Source organism: Vanessa atalanta, chromosome 17 (genome assembly GCF_905147765.1).
Source record: "Vanessa atalanta chromosome 17, ilVanAtal1.2, whole genome shotgun sequence".
NCBI classification, from domain to species: Eukaryota; Metazoa; Arthropoda; class Insecta; order Lepidoptera; family Nymphalidae; genus Vanessa; species Vanessa atalanta.
In genome coordinates, this window is record NC_061887.1 from 7,604,070 (window position 1) to 7,627,989 (window position 23,920).

The window sequence follows — 23,920 nt, forward strand, 5'->3', positions numbered from 1 at the left end:
CGGCTTACAGTCGAGTTTTGTGATTCAAATATTGACGGGCCGGTGGGCGACAATGCGACCCTGTTATGATAATATTTCTGACGTTTCATACAATAATTTGTCCGCAAACTGTTCACATCGAGAGGCCGTTGAAATCTTTATGACGCTTTCGACGTCTGTTTTGTAATAATTGGAATATATAATGAACCGTGTCGTTGCTTGGGAACTTATGGATGTATGTATATTCATATGTAACCTTTTGCTTCTTAGATTTAAGCTGGTTAATTATTGAAATTTTTATACTCGTTTATGTTGCTAGTACCGGTAGCTATCATTAATAACACCCTTTAAGCATGATGACAGAGACACATTAAGAACAAATGTTTAGCAAAGGCCGATGAAAATTCGACTTATTTAAATTAAATCAATTTTTCATCGCTCCCGGTATTTAGGCAATTTCCACATAAACTTTTTATATCGGTCTTAGATAAGAGCATTCGAGTCGAGACGAAGCGATTTGTATTATCACGTGTCATCTATACTTCTATACTAATACATATTATAAATGTGAAAGTAACTCTGTCTGTCTGGCTGTATGTCTGTCGCTCTTTCACTACCAAACCAATGAACCGAATTTGATGAAATTTTGTATGAAGCAAACTTGTACTGTAAGGAAGGACATGGGCTACTTATTTTGCCTAACACTTGACAAGCAACCCCTAAAACGTGAGCGAAGCCGAGAGCGACAAGTAGTATTAAATATTTAAGCCATTTCTACACCTCTTGTCGTTTTCGACAAAAGTATCTTGTCTATACTAAGTATGCTGTCTATACTACCAATGGTACAACGTCGTTTTCAGATAAAACGCACGATGTTTTAAATATGCGATGACTAATTGAGACAAAATATATAAACATTCATTAATTTTCATCTGTTTCATAAAATATTTAAATGTGTCTATCCAAACCTTTATATTTAAAAACATGTCAAGATGATCTTTTAATCCAATCTCCCTGTCAAAATACGGCCACCATCAAAGTTACAACATAGTGTTTCGTCTTTCGGAAAAGAAAGTAGTAGTTTTATTAATTATAGTAATTTAATTATGTTATGATAATTATGAATTTAAATTCTTAGTCGTTTGTTTTAAGTTTGTAGTCACTTGTGATCTTCAAACAATGCCTGCCTATTTAAAACAGACTAGGGCAAGCTTTGATAATTGTTCTTAGAAACGTCACTGTTGAGTAAAGAAAATGTAAGCAACGCATTAATGCAAATTTTTTCGCGTGCCATGACCCGAATGTGTCAATGTTTTAATGAAGCTAGTATTCAAATATAAGGAGAGGAAACAGGAAGTGTCAAATGGCGTTTCGCTGTCCGTACACGGCCCAGTTCGTCTCGCCGCTAAGTGCCCTGATGTAATTGTTCGTTCAATGCAAATAGCTCGTGTTTGATTCTCCGGCGCCGCGTCCATGAGCTTTTGCCCGTTTCGAAGTAAACCGGACGATGTACGTTTGCTTAACGGTTTTTCCCATATTGATGTCACGTGCTTATAGATTTGATTCGGCGTCTTTGATGTTTGTATTGACACGCTTGTTTTGACATGATTTTAAATGAATGTTGGTTTATGTAAACTATCTGTAGAATTTCTTATGGTGATGTTAATTTAATAAGTCGTTTAACCTAGTCCTAACTATTTCATTTACATGTCGTATGTCAGTTTATTTTATAGATTAATAGTTAAGATTAAATAGAAAAACCCAATAACTAAATACGTATTGAGAAGGTTCATAAAACATCTCATTAGCTGTCTCAGCATTATTTATTAATTTTTATTTACTTCTACCTTAACGAATATTTTTGTCGACATTGTATGTCGGGAGTAATTAAGAGTTCGAATCGCTCATTTCCACAGAGTAAATAGATGGGTCATAGACAAGTAAAATGAAATGTTGAAATGTATTAGGTAATTCACTGTAATATGTTATCAACAAAATATAGATCTCCCTGTATTCTCTAGACTATTAATTATTCGCTAAACTGAATAAATTTTCCTTCGCTTATTTCAATGTACTGTTTATCGTCATAGTATGTAAGTGATACGTTTTATCTCTATTTTAAATTGCCAGTACATTTAAGTGCCGGATATCGGGGCAATTATTACCAATGACATGCGCGGTGGCAATGGGGTGTATCGCTTATACAAAGTAGATCTGCTAGCCTAATTGCGAAAAAAACTTTCTTTATCGCTGCTATTAGGCCTTGCATTTAAACTTTTAATAATATACATATAATAATACAATAATGTTTTCATCCAAAAAATATCTGTAATTATATAAGTACGCTTCATGAATTTAACAATTTCCGATTCAAATGAAATGGGATATACCCATTTCGCGGTACAGAAACCACAAATTAGAACTGTCCTGTATTCATAGCAAATATAATAATGAAAATCGGTTCATAAATACCCGATTTGAAAACATCCTTCTTTTTCGATGTTAGTAAAAATAACTAATAGTTGATATATTATCTGTCGACTTAATTGTTCACAAGATAATGTGCCGCTTTGAACGTCTCAATCGTCTGGTGTTTTAATATGTTGTAGTATATATATATAGTAATATTTATGTGTATCTCCCACTGATGGACAAAGTTGCAAGTATCTTATGTTTTGAAGCTCATTCCACCATCTGAAGGACGTGAATAAGAGCTTAATCCACAACGCTGCTGCAATGCATGCTCTTCGTGACAAATGCTTATAGCATGTACTCACAATTGGCTATCAAAATGATATTCAAACTACTCCATAAGAACTAAGAATGTTATTGCTAGCTTTGCCGGCTAAGTTTCGATTCCCACCCGATCTTTCCAACTCGTTGATATTCAAATTCTTGTTTGAGTATTATCGTGTTCGTCGCTAGATTATTCATGAATGTATGAGAAATGTAATGCATTTGCGATGTTTTTTTTCCGGACATGCGGGCCCGACGCACGTGGCCACTGCGCACCGTTAGCTTCCTACTGTGAATATTAATGTTTTCATTATTCCTAGCGTCGATAACGTTGCTATTTTTCATATTATACACGTGATAAGCGTTTCATTGTTGCCGTCTTTGTCTTATTCACGTCTGCGTATAGTTTTCAGGCCACGATTTCCGTCATCTAATAATAAATAGATATGATTGACACTTCTTTGTTTATTTTTAACTACCCACACTTAGCATCGTGATCTTCAAGTGTTTTAATTTTTTGTTCTTTTTTTGAATATCTCTTCAAGTCCGAAAGGTATTATTTTATTGATGTTTTCATAATTATTAATTCGTTTTTGTTTTTGTTACAGTTGTACGAGATAAGCGATGAGCCGCAGAGGAAAGAATTCCTTGATGATTTGTTTTCCTTCATGCAAAAGCGAGGTAAGTTCCCACATTAAGTCCGACAATCATTGCTGTTGATTAATTCTCAACCAATTGATATTACTTGTAATTTATCATAGATTTCAATGTTCGATCCACGATCGACGATCCTTTATATAACACGACCGAATTAAAATGAGCTATTTTAGAGGAGCAGACGTTGTATCTGGGAGGTCTTGGTGGTATGGTTTTAGACAATCAGATATAGGTTATCTTCTCTTTCAAACGGTTTTATATTGTGGGGATCGACATATGGGTGATAAGATCGCATATGATTAACGATGTCCGTACGTCGTCTATGTAGAACTATTAGACGTAATTAGCTCGACTATGAAATATTTAGAATGTTATTTAAAATGTATCTTACTTGACATTTATGTGTCAATTTATTTCTTAATCTCAACTTATTATTATTAATAAGTTTTTTTTTTTTAATAAATAACAGCTTGTTAATAACTCAGCGTTGAGCTAAGGTCTCCTGTTCTGTTGGGAAGCTCAGTCTACCTCCTTGCTTCGATGTGTTCGATTAGTTGATATACATGGGTCAGACATTCATCAGACACAACCTCAGCATTAAACGAGATGAATTATAAACACTGAACACGTGATCTAGCCACTAGACCACACTTTACTTAAATCATAAATAAAATGAATAAGATGCTTAACGATACGTGGGATTATTTATAAGGCACAATATGCTTGTATTAACATTCGTTGCATAAATCTTTACCGGTAATGTTTTTACATGAGTTAAGACGCATTCGTTGTTTCGACTGTGGGAATTCGCCATACGTGCTGTATTATTTAAGATAATCATTATATTTTAAATATCATAATAGAAATAATTAAGCTTGAGATTCGTTAATCGCCTCGAGCATTCAGATCGTGTGCATGCGCGATTTGATTGATAACTATGTCCGTCTTTCTCGATCTTTGAGTGGATTTTTATATTTTTTCTCTTTTCATCTTTAATTGATCGCTTTTTTTAATAGCGCCATCGTTGTCGTTGGATAGATTATGTTTCTCGTCATATTATTAATAATATTTGTTATGTTTGTGTTGTTTTATAATTTTCGATTCACATGATTTGTGAAATTTATCCTGTTCGTTAATTATTTAAATCTATATATTTAAATGTCTTAAGTGCATCGATAGTTTTTAATATAACCTGATATTTATTTTCGTATATTTGACATTTATATCGGGTTATGTGTAAAATTTAAGATTTGTGAAAAGCTGATAAAATATAGCCCATAAATCGGAATTAATAAGTGACTTCAGAACTATTTTACGAGTTGGCTCGTTAATCGTACATCCTTGTCCGACTTGTCATAATTGAAATAAATGTTATAAATAATATTTACACGGCCGTGCAATAGTCTTCGCGTTGGTGATATCAGAAATCGGAATCGAACCGGGTCTTATCTGGTACGTAATAAATTATTATTCAATTTATCACTTCAGAACACGGCCAATAAACTTCTGGCTGTTATTACGCGAGGCGATAACAGCGAAACTAATCGTCGTTTTTCTTTCACGATTTATATCGAGAACCAATTCGAATCGAATCGAATCGATGTTGTGTTAATCGGATTAACTTTGAGGTATTTGAATGAATTTCGTTGCTTTATAATTATTTGTCTAGTTAATAAGTCATTAAATATCTGTGAACTTACAAACGCAATATTTGTTCGTTCATAGCTCTGGTTCGTTATGGTCGTTTACTCGTATTTTAATTACTAGAATTAATTTATTCGACCCAGCTTATCCTTATGCCAGCCTCCAGTTCTGATCTCATATTAATAATGTTTTATCATTTATTATTGCTCATGAGTAATGAAAGTTAACCCGACACGCCCCGCGCCTGCGCGGCACTCTGTCTTCATCACCGTTAAAAAAATTAACATCACATCACTATATCTTTTTTGTTTTTAATCAATCTCAGACGTTTAGTTTAAGGCCAGCGACAAACCATTATGGTAATGTTTATCGGGATATCGATGTGGGTGTTCTTTAATCGATTCGTGTAAATCGCAATTATCGATTTAACTATTTAATTATTTGCAACATGAGAGATAGATGAAAGTGATTACTATTTTATTATTTATATATCGACTCAAAGTTTTTGGTTGTGGTAGGATGATGCGATATATTAAAAAAAATATTTTTTTTCTTTATAACTCCAGCTGTATACCTTCAGCCAGTATGTTTATTTTTAAAAATAACAATTAACTTTTAACATTCTTTATCATTTTGATTTAACCGATTAATTTTTGGGCGTCTTTTTTCGATTTTCTCATATCGAGGTGGGGAGAGGATAGTTACCACGTGACTAACTCGTTAGTAACTGATTGATCGGCCATCAACCCGCTTCTGTCTGCATCGTTATACAGGGTGCAACTGCGTACTGCGAAATATAAAACAAAATGAACAATAAAAAAAACAAACTTATTTAATAATTTCTAGTTCCTACTAAACGTAATTGATTCTGATTTAAAATATAAAAAAAAAAAAACATTTTTCACGCTTTGTATAAAAACTGAAACGTTTTATTTGTACCTATTTTTAAAGATCTACTTCAAAATAAAATTTAAAATTAAAAAAAAAAAAAAAACAAATGTCACAACCTGTACAAGCCATGGTATTGTTTCACTTGTTAATAGCGAGTATACTATAACTAATAACATCTCATTCGGATTCATTTCCCGTGATTAATTATCTGTTTAATCGATATAAGATGTTGTGCCAACAGCCTTCTCAAGTGTTTAACCCTTGTACGTCAACTTAATTTGAACATTACATTATACAAGATAGAGTTGCTTATCGTTTACAATATAGCAGATCATAGATTAGATTAAAGAGTGGATCTATCAAACTTTTTTCTTCGTCATCGAGGATAGCCTTTGTTAGAGGTTTAATTGGTATCTTAAACTAGCTTTAGTTAATTCGATTTTGGGTTATGCGCTCATTTGTTTGCGTCTGTTTAGCTACGAATGCTCATTTCAAACTGATTGATTAGACGGGACTTCGATATATGGGCGTGGAACAATTATTGTTCAAATGGATTTTGAATGAAAGATGGAATACAAGGGTCGATATTCATAGTGTACTAGAAGTATAACTGGATTAACTGGAATCTTATTATAATATAAAAAAGTTATAACTATTGCATTAACGCTTATAATATAATTATACATGGATTGTCTGTCATGTATGATAATCATCGTATTGATTTAGAAAAATAAAACCACCATTAAAAAATATTATAGCATTATTAGTTTTATAAATAGAGGAATGAGTGCGTTGCTCATTTAATTTAGATTTAGATTTAAATTTGGAATTTCAGAATTCCAATGTAAATGGTTCAATCGTAGAATTTAGAATTCCCCAAGATTTATTTTAAATTTCATAAATTCTCTAGCACAAGTTTTTTAATTATTTTCGACGTTCTAAATTTGAAAATAATGCATTCGAATTATCTATCAATGAGAACTAGTTCGGAATTCAAAAATAACGCCTAATAATGCACCACTAATTTTTAAATTTAATGAAATTTTTAATTCGTTCGGCGTTTCATTGAAGCATATTGTCACCTCGGGGCTTGAAATAACTAAATTAATGATCGGTCCGATCTCACTGGGGCGAAGATTGATGATTGCGATTGTCACTGCAATGTTACACTTTATTGAAGTGTTTGTTTTATACTCAGCTGGCTAGTTTATATAGTTACGACTATTATTAATGTATATCATTTTTATTCTGACTGCAACATATATTTAAAAATGGAGATAACATTTTTATCTGTAAGTAATTATAATTGGCTGTATATCCCTGACGCGTATTTATTCTATATAAATTGAATTTTAAAACCGATATATGACCCAAATATATTAATACAACATTGTTAATGTGCACGCTCATAACTGTCTATGTGGTGAATCAATAGATATGTTAGTTTTCTTTGCTATTAAAAGTCAGATTAACTAAATTGACTTTATTCAGAATGATCGTTGGTTGGAATTGTATTATGTATGATAATTAAATTATCATTCAGTCACTGTGTTATAAAACTTCTGGTCATGACTTTGGGTCAATTTGATTGATGTTACATATATGATAAAACTTACATGTATAACATCTTATTATTCTTCAATACAGACTGACGTTTAATCATAAACGAAACCTATAATACGATAAGGATAAAATAAAAATAATGAAAAAATTAATGTATAATATCTGCACACATGCAAATGTGTATAATGTATTTATTTAAAATTGAAACAGCAAACCAACAGTGCCAACGTAGTACATTTGACAGATCGTTTGTAATAAATCGGTAAACGTCAGTCGATAGCACTGGCAGGCAACATTGTGACGGTCATCTCGCGCCAATAACGGACAAAACGCGCCAGTCATGCAGGGTGACCTGCCTTCATTCAGCCCAAGTTAAAAAATACAGCGATTAAAAAATATATCGCATGTAATTATTTAAATATTCTTGGTATGCATTTTAATCTGCTGTTGTACCATGGGATTCGCTTACCACTTCTATATGGTACAAGCAAAACTATATGCAGACGTTATTTGTCATGTATTATATACAAAAACCTTTTCTGTGTCGCGCTGCTATATATGTCAATTTGGGATCAAATAATAAAAAAAATTAGCATTATGACGTCACTAGTAACCTTATTTGAAATTCGTATTCGTCCTGTTTCGCAGGTTCTTTTGTTGTCATACTTTTTTCTGTATACTGCAATAGTACTATGTCAGCCAGTCATTGCAACAAAAAAAGATTAAAAATAAAGACGAATGTGATAGTAGTTTTTCGCTTACGAATTGTACCAGAGCAACAGAAGCGCACAAGTCTGTCGATGTTCGCGTCCAATGAATGAATGAGGTGAAAAGAGAAGTGACTGAATGACTTTGTGTCAGATAAACGTAATTTAACGTTGCCTTTTTTTTTAATACTCCGAGTAAGCATCGATTTACATATTAAAAATTAAAAAAAAAAAATGTAATATTTATTGTATTTTTTTCGTATTGCAACACATAATTGTTTTGCACGTTCTTCCAAACGATAAAATAAAATAGAGTGCATATTTTAAAACTGTCAAGGGAACAGACTAATTTCAACTCGAATTAATAATGCGTAGTTCTAATTCCGCAGCGTTAAACGAATAATATTGTTTCACTCCGAGGAATTCTCAAGATTATGATCGATTATTTTCGTCGTGTTTTCGCCGTTGTGAAAAATGCTAGAGACATTCTGTCGACTGTGGCGTATCGCGATCAAACGAAACAGCTGCCTTATCCACAAACATATAAAAGTAGAATTAATCAAGGTTGATAGTGATGTGAATAGGCGAAACTTAATTCATTTATTTTCGTTGCGTTTGATGTGAATTATTTCAATAGCAGACACAAAAGTTTAACGGTCTTACCGCAACATGATTATGATTTATTTTGAATTTTTAAATTTAGAATTATACGTTTATTTTTCATTGTTTCTGTCATAATTACATTATATCAATATTAAGAACAGTTTGAATAATAATTGTACTGTGGCTTTTGTACATGACCTCTTGTGTAGACTTTACTTTTGTGTGGAAATTAATAAACTAAGTATATCAAGAGGTTTAATTACTATATGAATATATAATTTAAAAAAAAATGCAACAATATTTTATAGTAGATATCAAAATATAACTTACAATAACCGATGATAATGAGTCTGTAATGGCAATTATAAGGTATTTAAATGACGCTAGTTACTTAACAAGTACCTCATTATGATAAATATAATAGCAACGTCCTAACTTTCAAATAAAAATACTATTTAAAATATTACTATAATATCTAATAATAAAAAGTGCAATTAAGAAATTCAATTTAAACGTAAAAGTTTGAGATTAATAATGATGTATTTTTTAGAATAAAATTTCTTTAAACAAAAAAAAAAACGTTAAAAATGTTTTTTTTTTTTTCTATTTACATCACTAGGAAAGAAGTGCGAGTTGTGTCTGTATTTTCATTCGCATTAGATAGTAATCTTAAAGATTATTAATAAATCACAGCAGCCGCCCGAAATTTTTCTGATGAAATTGTCTCGCCTACGTTAAGATATCTATAAATATATTTTATAGCGGCTTAAACGTTTCTTTGTTTCAGCACCAATAAAATTAGTTTATTAGCGTACGACACGTTTTGATCCCGGTTATATTATTAACAATTAACATTTCATTCATGAACACGAACTCATTCATTATTTTAACGTCTTTAAGATGTAAATAGTCTTAAAAAATTGGCTAAATATTTTGATATTTGAAAATAGAAAATATATGTACTATAGTTCGCCTTATGTACCTAATGTACCTTACATTGTCACACATCATGAACTGATAAACGAGGAAAAGAGACGGATTTTTAAAATTATATTTATTTTGCCAGAACACAAATACTTAGAATATAATGTAAGGAGGTGTAAAACAAAACGCCAGTCTGGTTTTTATACAAAGTTACCTTTATATATCACGTAAAACACGAAAACGTTGCTATTATCATCGCCACCATAATTGATCGGCACATTTAATTACGCCTGATTGATTACTGACGCCGTACTGATTTACAATGTAGGTACACAATACACTGAAATACAAACAAAACACAAACGATACGATTATTAAAAGCTTATTATAAAATTACAAATAGATTGTAACCTAGAATTAAAATATGGCATTAAATCATTCTAATTCTAATAAATACTTTTTGATACGTTCCGACGCCATAAACGCCGGCCCATCAAGTTCTGCCTTTTCGTTTTACGTTCGAAGCGTTTTGCATATTTTTAATGTTCATTAATAAAAGTCAATATGGGCCGTGACCGAGTAAGATAAACTTTGATTAATCGAGATGTGAATGATGAGATGAATTAGCGAGATATAACCTCGAAATAATGATTTACAAGCCTTGTTATTTTTTATTTTAAGTAATTATTCGGTCATTCGGCTGTTAATCGTTTAATCAAGTCTTTAGAAATGAGTTCTCATATTTAAAAAAAAAAGTTAATGATTTTACGATTTATTTATATTTTATGAAGATATTAATAGAAATGGCTAATAAAATTTAAATAGACTTATTATCTTTAGTTCAAGTTAATAGATTTAAGTGATTTGATTTAAAGGAATTTATGGCTGTAAAATCGGTCCCATTGGTCAATGACCGGAATTATGAACGAAATTTAATTCGCGCCAAAAAGCATTGTTCAATATACGCGCGTGTTTAATCGATTATGTTTAGGTATCGAATTCGACTCCAGTCGAGACTTAATTGATGTTTGAAAATCGAACCCTTTATTCCTTTTTATAATTTTTTTCGGCTTTTGTACGAATTTTAGTATTCAAACATTTACGATTATTTGATTATCGATATGTTATCTATATTTTGAATATGTTATTAATAATTGAAGTAATAAAATCAGTATTCATTGTATTTCTGAGAATATCATGCAATAAAAAGCTGGGAGGGGGAGTGTGACCGCATTATAATACTAAAAACATGGCCCGACGATTCTTTCCTCACCAATTTGTATGAGGCTATTGTTGTCCGTCTGTCCATCCGCATCAAATACCCTCATAAATCATATTCGTCATAAATTCGATACGAGCTACAATGAAAGATCTGTTCTTATTTAAATTTCGAATTCGTGTGTGACATTTCTTTTTTTTAATAACATTTAATAAATGACTCTGTATGAAAGAGCTTTTGAAGTTTCTAGACTGATTTTATGATCTTTTTGAACGGTTTCATTCAAATATGGAACTACATAATGCATACAGTTATACAATTGTTAATTATTAAATGAAACAATGTTGCATAAATAACCTTTGTGATGTTTAGAATGAGCTATTTGAACACGGACCACCTTTCTCTGTTACCGAATTAGCAAAAATAAAGGGTGGTTTTCTCTTTTGAAGCAATTACAGCGTATTATAGAGTCGAATCACAAATTGCGCTCTAGCTATTGTTGCTGCCGGCCCCACACATCACGCCTTGTTTATGCGACAGGCACGTACGTCTTACTTTGTCGCCGCGACATCTGCTCTACGTAGAATCAATGCCTGTGACCCTTATTTCAAAAACGGAGAGGTCAAGAGCCGTAGTAAATTTAATAGTCAAGGCAGACGATCGCCTTATTTTAACTATATACTATTTAATTATTCGCGTGACATGTTTAATATAGTCTGACCATTTTATGGATTTATTTAAGAGTTAGCAAAGATTCTAGTTTTTTTCGTAAGTTAATTTACAAACAAGTAAGTCATTATTTCATCGCGGAGGTTCGTCAAAGATGACCAATTTGTTATCAAGTAGAAACAAATACGTGGCCACCAACACTGTAACCACTGTAAACGGAATCCAATCTTATGCTATTCAATTTAGGGCTTAATTTACCACAAATATAATTTGAAAAAAAAAAGTGATAAGTCCTTTGTAATCTCTCTGACGCCATGAAGGTTTACTCCCAGTTAATTGCTTTGAAATGTGTTTTTTTCAACGTCGGGTAAATGTTTTATTGTATGTACCTTGTCTACCTGAATTGGAGACAGCGATACGATTGTAAAGCTTAGAATTTTCGAGTATGACTCATTTGCCAATACTATGTACCGTTCGAGTATTTGATAGGGCAGGAATTTAATCTTTGTTTTGTTTAAGATAACAATTATTGTAGATATAGTCAGCCATTCATTAATTTTTTTATTTAATGTTTAATCCTATACTCTCTATTACTGTAATAATTTTATACTTTTATTACAAAAAACCTTCGCCTCTACTTAAAAAAAAAAAACAGATTCGACTTCACACAGGGAGGAATAAGGTTCTTTTACATCTCTATTAGTCATTTTTTTCAGATAACTTCAACAATCATCATAATATTTCAGAGAATATACACTGAATCTTAATGAATTATACTCCAAAACATTTCTCACGAATCACTCCGACATTTAGTGAAAACTGTATAAAAATCGGTTTCATAGTTGTTGCGTATCGCGTACAGACGCGGCGAAAAACATAATTTCATAATACATATACCTAAATTGATACGCGTAAACATAAAATATAAGTTGTTTAATTATTATTTAATAGATGTTTTAAATGTTTAACTGTCAGAAGATAAAGATTATAAGTCGTATGTGACATTACGTAGTTAACGCTTTTAAGCGTTCCCACGTGACCACAGTTACAAAGTATAACACTCTACGAGGCAGAAAGAGTGGACCCAACAAAGGGCTATTCTGGAAATGTCAACAACACCGCATGAGGAAATGGGGATAATGCACTGATTTGCAACATTGTTGTACCACTACCACTGTCTACAATAGTTTAATAACATTGAAAATTTAAAGCCACTGGATAATTTCAAACATGAACTCATTAAAGCAAATTTAATCTTCCACTAATAATTATGGTATTGTAAACCATTATTGAACGTACTTCTTCCGCTATCGCTTTACTAAATTTTATCAAAATCGGGTCATCTATCTAATTATGTTCGAGCTTTTGGATTAAATTTGTTTATTTCTATTAAATAAATTTGATGTAAAGATCTATTTACTAACGAAGGCGCGCCCCTCCTCGTTAAATTATAATCGGCGTGCATTAGTATGAGTGACGTGCCTACAAAATGCCTTAGTGTGTGAAACTCTACTAAAAGTAACGACAGCAAAAAAATACATTAAAAATATAAATTTTAACGTGGCACGCCTTCGTGAGTGAATAAATCTATAGGTACCTCATACTTCAATAAATAAACAAAAATTAAATTACACGACATTACAACCACCTACAATCATTTAACACAAGTTTCATTTGTGTTGTTGAATATTATGTACCACGCATATCTAAATATTTAAGCAATAAATGCATTTTAATTATATTAAGAGAATCACTCAAAGTCACGACTCGGTCCGATAAGTCGATGTTTCATGTCTATATCGATCGTGATCCGAGTGCAATTTTCTCTCTCACTAGATGGCGTTTCGCGGAAGCAGCGCGGAGCGTCACGCGGCGCCCGCGCACCATTGCTATGTAATTTATTGCTTATTTAGAGGTAATTGCACCCTTGCCGCCCCCTCTAAATGTTTCTAGCGTGCAACTTATTCGTTAACCGATTTAAAGGCTTAAGTCATATTAACGCTTTTTAAGAAACTAATATTTTATTGCCATGCCATATAGTAAAACTTTGATAGAGCTGTTAGGTATATTAAATTCAATCGAATAATATTTAATCATTCGATTATATCGATAACCACTCGACTCATTGTGATTGAATTTTCTGTCATAGTAAAATTTAACTGTTACCTAAATAGTTTTGGTTTTAAGACGAAGAACGAATAACACGCGTGAAACCACTATGATAAACTATTTCATATTATAGCTATGATATAATATGAAATAGTTTATCTAAATATATCGAATGTACAAATAAAACCACCATTATTATATAAACTCGTGTACATAAATTTCTAAACGAAAAAGTCGATAGAAATAGAAATGTAGTAATCGTCTAAATTCAGTGTAATAGTACATCAGAGGTCAGTACGTTCAACTAGAACGTTAATAACGGCTGAGAAACGTGATATCAACATCACAGAACATTGGCGAACACATTAATTAATTAATAATTATACAGCACGTCTGCGTTTAAAACTTAAAATACTCATATAGAAATACAATGTTTACGTATGAGAAATTAATTAAATATGTACAAATCTTGAATGCATGGAGGGCAAGAATGCAAGGAACATTTCCTCAAACCAAAAATTGCTCTCCCATCACTAAAAAAAACAATTAAACAATATCAGTTTTCAATATTTTCATAATAAGATACGAGATTCTTTGTAGAATATTTGGGACATGTACGGGCTTTTATCATTCTGCTAAGGATCCTATCTGCTAAGATATGTTTCTGATATGTTGTTTTGTGAATACCTATTTTTTATATTACATGTTTGCTATTTAACTGTTAAATTTAATATAGTTTATAGTAAGATCTTGATGGTTCATATTCCTTTATCGAATTGGAATCAAAAATTTTATATACCACTTTCATACGTTCAACTTAGTTTGAAACACATATTGTCAATTCTAATTGTATTTTATTCTAATTTAACTCCCCACATATTTAAAAAAATAAATAGAATATTATATTTAAACGAATATTAAATAATTGTGATCACGATTACGTTGAATGTCAATCGTAACTTAGAAATATACGAGTATAGTCAATAGAAATTCTATCTTCAGTTCTAAGTTAACTCAAACGGAGTCAGGGGCATATGTTGTTATTAATAATGAACGTCAAAGTAATCTTTAAGATTGCGAAGTATGATTCCAAGTAATCAAAGCGAGTCAGTCTGCTCCAATTAAGTAATTATTCTTTATTAAATGCAATTACACCGACCGACATTTAGAAATATCAAAGTAGAAATAATCAAACGCATAGCTGCATGAAAACAATTTAAAATTGTCATATTAAATTATTACTAGCCGAACCTGCGGCTTTACTCGTTCGAAATTATATCAAACTTTACCTATTGCACACAAACCGATAGCTCCCAATTTATCCCGTCGAGAAGTGAATTAAAAAAACGCCTTATCCTTCCCGATGACTGAAACTATCTAGATACCAAATTTCATCTAAATCGGCTCAGCGGTTGAAGCCTGGAGAAGTAACAGAGTTACTTTCGTACTTATAATATTAGTTTATATTAAAAATATTGTCAATTAAGCTCTGCAAGGCACAAATTGAATTAAATTGACTAAAATACGATTTTTTTTTTATTCCATATAAAACCAACCATTGGTCGTCTCACATGAAGTTAAAATGAAGCTCGTAAAAAAAAAACTTAAGTTAATTATAAACGAATCCTGCAGTTACATATTAAAGTCAGACCCAGTGGCCTATTTAAATATCAACAAATGATCTCCTGGGCGAGCTATAAATAAATCGGTCGCGATTAGTATTCTCTCATTAATCATTCGGAGCTCTGTCACAACATGTCCACACACTCTCTGATCTTCGCGCCATTCAGACTTTCCCAACTCTTTTGATAATGGAACCAACTTAATTGCTTTTAAAATAACTATTTTTCTCTTACACTAGGAAGTTGAATTGCTTCTGACCGTATAAAACTGCAATATTTACATAAATTAGTAAATAAAACTTTATTTCAAATATTTAAACACTTTATTGCATAAATTGTAGGTTAACTACAAACCCACGTACAGACTTATTCTAATAATTAGTAAGAAAATGTGTTAGAACTAATAATATAAATACATAGTAACCGTCAGTTATTATCCCACTGTTGGTCAAAAATCTTCTTTACCTTCGAGGGTAAAGCTAGTCTGTGTGGTATCACCACACTTCTCCAAAGATGGTGGATACATGTGTGTCAAAATTTCATCCGAAACATGCAAGTTTCATTCGCCTGAACAATAAATACATTCATTTCGAACTAATTGTTGAGCATAATAATAATAATAGTGACTTCTTATTGGAAAAATCAGTAACAGAAAAATACCTGAAGAGAAAGAATAAATGCTATAAATTTAGTTCTAAAACATAATCAATAAACAGATAAAATAGGCACATAAAATGGCACTCTCTGAAGCGACAAATTGAAATTCTTGCGCTATTTATATTATTAGAAGAATAATATACATGTCCAAAACTATTTCACAAAACATGTAATTAATTTTCATTTATTGTAATAATGGCAAACGAAGGCTGTTTATTATTGGATGTTAAGATTGGCGAGTTTCCAGTTCGTGGTCATTGTTAAGATCATCGGAACATATTCCGCGATTATATAAATCAATATTTATTTTTCGTAACAGTATTATTTTAAAACTTTTCACGATGTTTTAACAACTTCGATTGAAATAATTTATTTTAGTATAGTAGAGTAGTAAGTTAGGTGCAATGAAATGAAGATAAAATACGTAGGTTGACTTTTCCGCTATAAATGGTAAAAATCGTTGGTTTATTGACAAAAAAACTTAAGTGACAACTTTTTTCATAGGATTTGTTTTCTCATTCATTCAGTATTTAGCGAGCAATTCCATTGAAGGTGAGATTTATGCGATGAAATTTGTAATTAAAGGATGTTATATAATGTTTATATTTTAATTCACAACACCTTAGCCTTTGTTCCACGCACCGTTCCGAGCTGATTTACACAGCTCTTTGATCATAGCGCACAGCCGTTACATTTGTTTCGCCGGAATGATATTAATCAAATACATTTATAGCGGTCGTATTCGAAATTAACTACTGTATATTAAATACTCGGTTCTTAGAAGTGGCTATCAAATATTTCCTACATTAAACCCGTTTCTGTTCTTTCCTAAACTTCGCCCGTTTTATGATAAATGCGTTATCATATATTTGGAGTCGAGCCAGTTTATGACATTAATGATATGTTCAAATTATTTTGTCATACGATATATGTTCAATGCGAAATGTTGATGTGATTTTTAATTCGGCTGGATATAATAGAATATTAATGTGTGTGTTTTATTAAAACAAATAACAGAAGCAATCAAAGAATCCAGCCGGCAAACAAGAAGATGTGGTATCTCCCGCGACGTCTGTCAAATTAGCATCACAAACGAAAATAGCGTCATTCTAATTATTTTGATAACTCAACCGAAATACAATTAATCTTACCGCTTCTGTGAACTGTCTGAATGATGGACGGTCTAAAATATCGTCGTATTTCGCGATAAATAAACTTGTGAGTCGAATATCGAATTTCGATTCCATCGGTGCTGCGTATCAAAGATTTTATACGCGTCTTAGAAGACGGTAGCGGAGCGCAGAGCCGGCTCGGACGGCGAACACTGTGCTAATTTAACTCCACTAGTACCAAACAACCCAACCAACTGATGGCGTTTCATTCATTCATTTCAACATTTTGAAATGTAACTAAAATATAATTTTCTTATTTTTCTTTTATGACACTAAAAGTACTTTGGGAGCAATTGTCCGATTAAAAATTTTATTTTTTATATTTTGACAGTTGACGTTTGCGAGTTCCTTTGAGTTCGATTCAATCTTTTTTTAAGTGGATTTATGAGTCAGTTAATGTATCTTACATTAATTATCACTATGATTGTGTATTTAAAATATTAATTCACTTAATCTTATTTAAATTGATGAACATATGTCTAAGAGTACATTGCTAAGAGATTTTTTTTTATTTCTTTTTTTGTCTGTTTGTGAAATGAACCTATGATGCCTAGAATTCGTTGAAATATGGCTATTTCTAGTGGACAGCGGAAATCATATGTCGGATCCCGATTCCCAATGGGAGATCGTCCAATGTAATTGTATTACATTCGATCGGGTTCCACTGATTGGTAAGCTGAAACGGCGGAAGTTAAAGGAAGTTGCCTTGATTATTTATTATTTATGAACATCGCAAACGAAATTATACTTGATTATTTTATTTGATAACTATTTCGTCAATTTAATTTGAATTGTTTGGTCTGAGTTTAAATTTTATCAAACAGTATATTTACCTACGTATATTTTTAAAATCAACTCATTTCTATTTAAGTATAATACTTAAATCCAAACGATGAATTGCGACGTATATAAATTACGCAAGGGTTCTTAATACAATTTACGTAAGTTTTGTTGTTCTATTGATATGTTATCAATCACACTGAAAACATTGGATTAAAATTGTTAATGAAAGCATCTTTCTGTTTATTCTTTGTTCTGGATAAAGAATTGATACTCATAAGAAAAACAAAATTAAATAAATATCTATTACCATCGTACGGTTTTACCAAAAGACAGTTATTTATTGTTTTTGCACCAGTCGTATTAAGCAATATTAAAGTCTGTGTATATATGTTTATGTCTATATATAATATTAACACGTGCCTTATTAATACAGATTTAGCCACTTCAGATTGATGGAATTTTTTTAAAGCAATACTACTCAAAGTGCAAGCAACAAAGCGACCGTCGCGTCTACGTCGCGTCTAGCGTCATTCCAGTCGTAAATCACTCTACAAGAAATTAGAAACACGACTGAACTTTGTACAATAAAACCTTTATAACCTCGGATCTAAATCCCATAAAAATATTATTTCGAGTGGTTTTAATCCCGCCCTGGTTTTACGACGGTGTAAAACTTGATTAATAACTTGCGATGCATTTGTTAAAGGTCGTACAATGTTGCATTGACCCATTTACGTATCAAGTTCTCAATATTTTGGCGAGAGTTCCAGACGTAACAATCTTTGCGTCAAATATTACAAATCTGTAAATAACAAAAACATAATTAATATCATTGTTTTACTGGAAGGACCAATTACAGTAATATATCGAATAATCTACTCGAGATATTTCGTATGATGTAATACATAGCTGACGAAGTTTCTTTAATTCTTTGTTTTCGCATTTAAGAATTGGAGCGTCGTCAACGTCAAATACTGATGATGTCTGCGTTCGGAATTTATTTTATTTCTTATATATTTCGTTATTCGCGTTTCCGTGGACGTTGGCTAGACATACGTCTCCGTATGTCACGTTCTTTTTCGATTTGTCACATGATTTTAACAGTATCAAATTTGGCAGACGACACGAAAATAGTTCTATTTTATGTAATTCAAAGTTCAACACTAGATGCACCAAATCCGTCAGTCAAACGAAATAAAGAACATTCCAAATCAACTTCTACTAAAAAATAAATAAACTGTATTTAGGTTGATAAAATTCGATCGTCTGCCTAAAGTTTTCTTTTAAAATAAGAACGACAACTAGTGATGTAATACTATTCTCATCGAATAAGTTAATTGGCTGTCGTACTTTTATAGCAACATCCTTAGTCATCAGATGTTTCGATTAATACGAACGTCGATATCAAGAAAGGAATGCCACACGTAATAATTCTCGTTATGAATCGAATTTATTCATTGGGCACATATATTTTATTGTTATGCCGGCGTGCCGTCCTCGCCGCGGGGCCCTATAAAATTATACGAATAAATAAGGCTGCGATCGACTTGTAATTAAAAACACAACTTATTAATAGCAGATTAAAGCCGTCGACTTTCGCGCCTCGCTACGATTGCTGGGACCGTTTATCTTTTGAATAATTATTATAGCAAGGATTCTGATACCTACTAGTTGAATGAATGATATATGAACGTTTTTTTTTAAGTATAATTTTGAATCTTGGCAAAGGTAGCAAAATATTAAGCCTTTATAAAATATTTCGCGTAGATACATTTTGGGATAATAGTTAAATCATTTAAAATATTTATTTACATGAAGTTCTTTTGAAATTGCACTTACAACTTATTGGATATAACAATACCGAGACTATTTTTCATATATCTTCGTTAATAAGCTTCATCTCGGTTGAAGGCGTCTATATTTATGGCATAGTCCAATAATGGATGAATTACAGTTCAGATGTAACCTCAGGCTCTCGTATCGTGTATCCTTACTAAGCATTATATTAAATTGTAACTCACGAAGCTTGCTGAGGCATAAAAATACTAATAAACCATTAAAATATTTTAATTTTATCAATCGGTTGCATTCGTCATACACGAGTATTATTGGAACAAATAAACTCGATAAAATACGAATAATAAAAAGGAAAAAAATATATCAACTAATTAACATTTTAAAACAAATTATAATTACTGGATATGTATATTTTTATATTTTTAATATATTTAATATATTTAATGTAAATGCTGCTATTTATAAAACATTTATTTAAGTATTATTGTTAAGATATTTGATTTATTTGTCGTAATTCGAAAAACAGACGTTAAATTTTACGATGTGAATTCAAGAACGCGCAGAGTATCAACAAAAGTAACTGCTTCCAAAACAACAAAATATGAGGCGAGAAGAGAACAATAAACCGGTTGATTTATTTTAATAAAGTAATTTATGACCACCAGCAAATTGGTCTCGTGACGGGCCGACTTATCGAGTAACGAAATGCGATAAAATCCTTGTCGATATTCCGATAAACGTACATTATTAATGGTTAACTTATTGTGTGTCGTAATGAGTATCGACTGCTTTCACAACTAATCGTATGAAGCGATTCGAACTCGAACATTTATTATAAGTACCAATATCCATATTCATTATTGACATATATTTATAATCACACGATAAAATAGAAAATTTGAAAAATATTAAACAAACACAAATTCATCGACTATTCCCTCGAGTCGATGTTTCATCGAATAATCGTAATCGAGTATAACTGATAAGTCATCTCGGTCGTAAATCGGGACCGCGTCCATAACTCGCGCGGCTTAATTACGAATAAATAAATAAATAATTGAATGTGAGCGGCCGCGGGCCTAATCGATCGTATCCGAGTTCGAGGTGCTAACAAGGGCCCGCCAGCTATCTTGGACTCTCGATTCCGTGTCGAAATGAGATCAAATATTCGCTACTGCAAATAATGCATGTTTTTCGTCATTTGAAACCGTGATAGCTCGTTATGCGGGAGGCGTCCATTTTTATCATTCTTACAGAAATATGTTAAAATAGATTGTTTTATGACACATTTTACGTTGTTGATGTGTATACTTTCGCTTTTTTAAATAGTTTAGTCTTAACCCTCAGAATACAAGACACAGCAATAATACCATGGTATATGACAGTATAGTATTTCTCAATCGGGTATAACTGTAACGCTTATGACAGCTTTTCCTTGAACGTAACCGATACGATAGATTCCAAAGATAGTCGCGTCCGCGGAAGATCATTGTTCTTAACTTTTTTCTCGGACGATTGACGCGTATCCATTTCCTAAAACCAAGAATAGTACCACCTCCAGTTCGCTATGAAATAAAGGGCATCACTCGTCGACCGACGGCCATCGAAATATACACAGGAGACGTCACAGATTGCCGCTCGTTAGAGGGTAATTAGCTCACGGATCACTCGGCGCGGTCTATTTAAATAGATGAAAAACAATTTATATCCGATGGATTTTGGCCAGTGACTAGATATGTTATTCGCAAAAATATTCAATCTAATTCTCAGGTGGCTGAGACATTTCAAGTGCAGTAACTGGTGGGCTGAGATATCTCTGAGCAGAAGGTTTGGAGTTTATTCCATGTTGCTTCAATGGCTTGGAGTATTCACATGTGACCGATTTCTTTCGACCTATGCACCGCTAAGCGCGACGTGAATTATAAACACAAATTTTAACCAGCTATCTTATAAGATATATTAATGAAGACTATTGTCATTTTAACAAGAATCGATTGAAATTTCTATATTGGATTACACCCAAACGAATGACGTCCAATAAGAAACCGATTGCCTTCTATTTACGTCATCATACTAAATTGTACAATTATATAATTAATATGTTAATTGAACTGACGTTATAAGAAAAATTTCTTAATAATAAAATTGATAACTCACACTAATTAACTTTAAAAATTGACCAATTAACTTAAATAATAATTTAATCACATAATTTCTTATTACATCAATTTATCAACACTCCAAAATGTGATTACATTCTGGGAAAATCTATAGAAAACTCTATAAATTTTCTGCGTACAATATTCCAGGGTTTTATATTTTAAATTTAATTGTCTAATAATTAATACTAGAAATAAATAGTAATTAGACTATATTTCAAATACTCGCTTGATTGAAAGCTGTATCCAGGTCAGGGAAGGTGATGGATGAGGCTAAATTACCTTTCCACCCCCCTTCCCCTCTCCACGTTAACGAGCTATAGCCAAAAGATTATTTATAATAGCGATGACAGCACTTCCGACTTATACTTCTGATTTAGAGATAGGATTGAATCTTGGAACTATTTCGAGATGATTGTTCGTAGCTTTCTCTGATTTATAAAAATAAATATATAAATTTATTTGTTACCAGGCTAATCTAACGATTAATAATAATAAAATTTAATTTAAATACTTCAAATTGTAGACACCAAAGTAACTCTAAACCACTGAACCGATTTTGATGTAATTTTGTTGAAATTATGAAAAAATGAGAACACCAAGAAAGAAAATGGTCTTACTTTTTAAATACGTATAATATTTATTTCAAAACCTCAATAAAAGCTTAAAATTAAATATTAAATAAATACATTGTCTTAATAGTGGGGATGGTGGAAATAGATCTTTTTAAATCAAACGTGGTTTAAACTAATGCGAACATCACTACATATTTAAGTGCAGAATTTTCAAAGTTGGAATAATTTCCTGAATCTGAAACGGGAGACTATTCCCCAATAATGAGATATTTATGTAACTGTTAATAATAACAAGACCACAAATATATTCTTGTTTAAATTTAGAAACTTATCCACGTCTGTAAAAGGCTTTTAGTTTCGCAAATATAATTATGTCTTTCATTTCCTTGGTCAGTATCTAAGTAGGCGCCGGATATTCGTTATCTTATAAGGAGGTATTATCTCATCCGCGACACACAATTATGTACATTTCCCACGGATGTCACGGCGCCCAATTGTTTTATGGAGCCTTTAGATATTCTTTATTACATTTACAATTGCCAAAGTATAAAGAAAATATTTTACAGAGATAATTTATGAGGTTCAATAGCGAGTTCTATAACTTTTCCTATTTACAAATTCAAATAAGGCATATTACTCAACACAAAATTATATATATTTGATAAAAAATCTCGGAGCTAATGATGAATGAATGATGTTGACTTACAGACAGGATATGTTAATAAAAATAATGGTATTTAATTGACTTAACTTTGTAACTCAAATGTTGCATTTTTATCATTATTCATTATCATATCATATTTAATATATTGTATCATAATTGAATTAAAGTAGGCGTTGTCATTTTGCCCTCGATACCCGCCCAAGTTAGGGCGGGTCCTTCCTAAAAACTTCTGACTGATAAAAACCTATACTTAATTTAAATAAAGAAATTTAGGTAAAACAAACGTACGGTATTAAAAATAGGTCGCATTTATCCTATTCAATACTGAAAATCAGTAGATATTAGGATATAAAAATACTAAAGACATTTAAAACAATAAACGTATGATATTAAAAAGTAAGTCATATTTTAATTTAATATTAAATATAGGTATATCTCCTTACTCGTAATCATATCAGTGGTGGTGAGCACGGCGGAAGCGACGATATTGAATTAACGATACCTCTGAAGATTATCGAACATTGCAACGAACGAGATCTCCTTGATTATTTCGAAACAAAATTGGACTCTAATTCGATTATCTTAAATGTCAATAGTTCAAAACGTGTAGCGAATGCTATATCTTGAATCGAAATGTTATACAAGCTAGGAAATTGCGTTTGAAATATCGTGTAGTAGTTAAATCGAATTAGCTTCGAATGCAATGATGACTCCGTTTGGAACGACTTACTGTATCATCGTTACTTACTAGAGAGTATATGTAACCACTTAGACTGATCCTTAATAAACA

At 31.7% G+C, this 23,920-nt stretch overlaps 1 protein-coding gene across 3 annotated transcripts in view; it reads left to right on the plus strand.

Moving 5' to 3' along the window:
• The window catches only part of LOC125070438 (protein dead ringer), a 113,817-nt gene that overhangs the window by 75,466 nt on the left and 14,431 nt on the right, over positions 1-23,920 (plus strand). For all 3 annotated transcript variants that reach the window (XM_047680315.1, XM_047680317.1, XM_047680316.1), the window contains one exon: positions 3,324-3,396. In XM_047680315.1, coding sequence (XP_047536271.1) covers positions 3,324-3,396 — 73 coding nt within the window. The remainder of the gene's footprint in view (positions 1-3,323; positions 3,397-23,920) is intronic.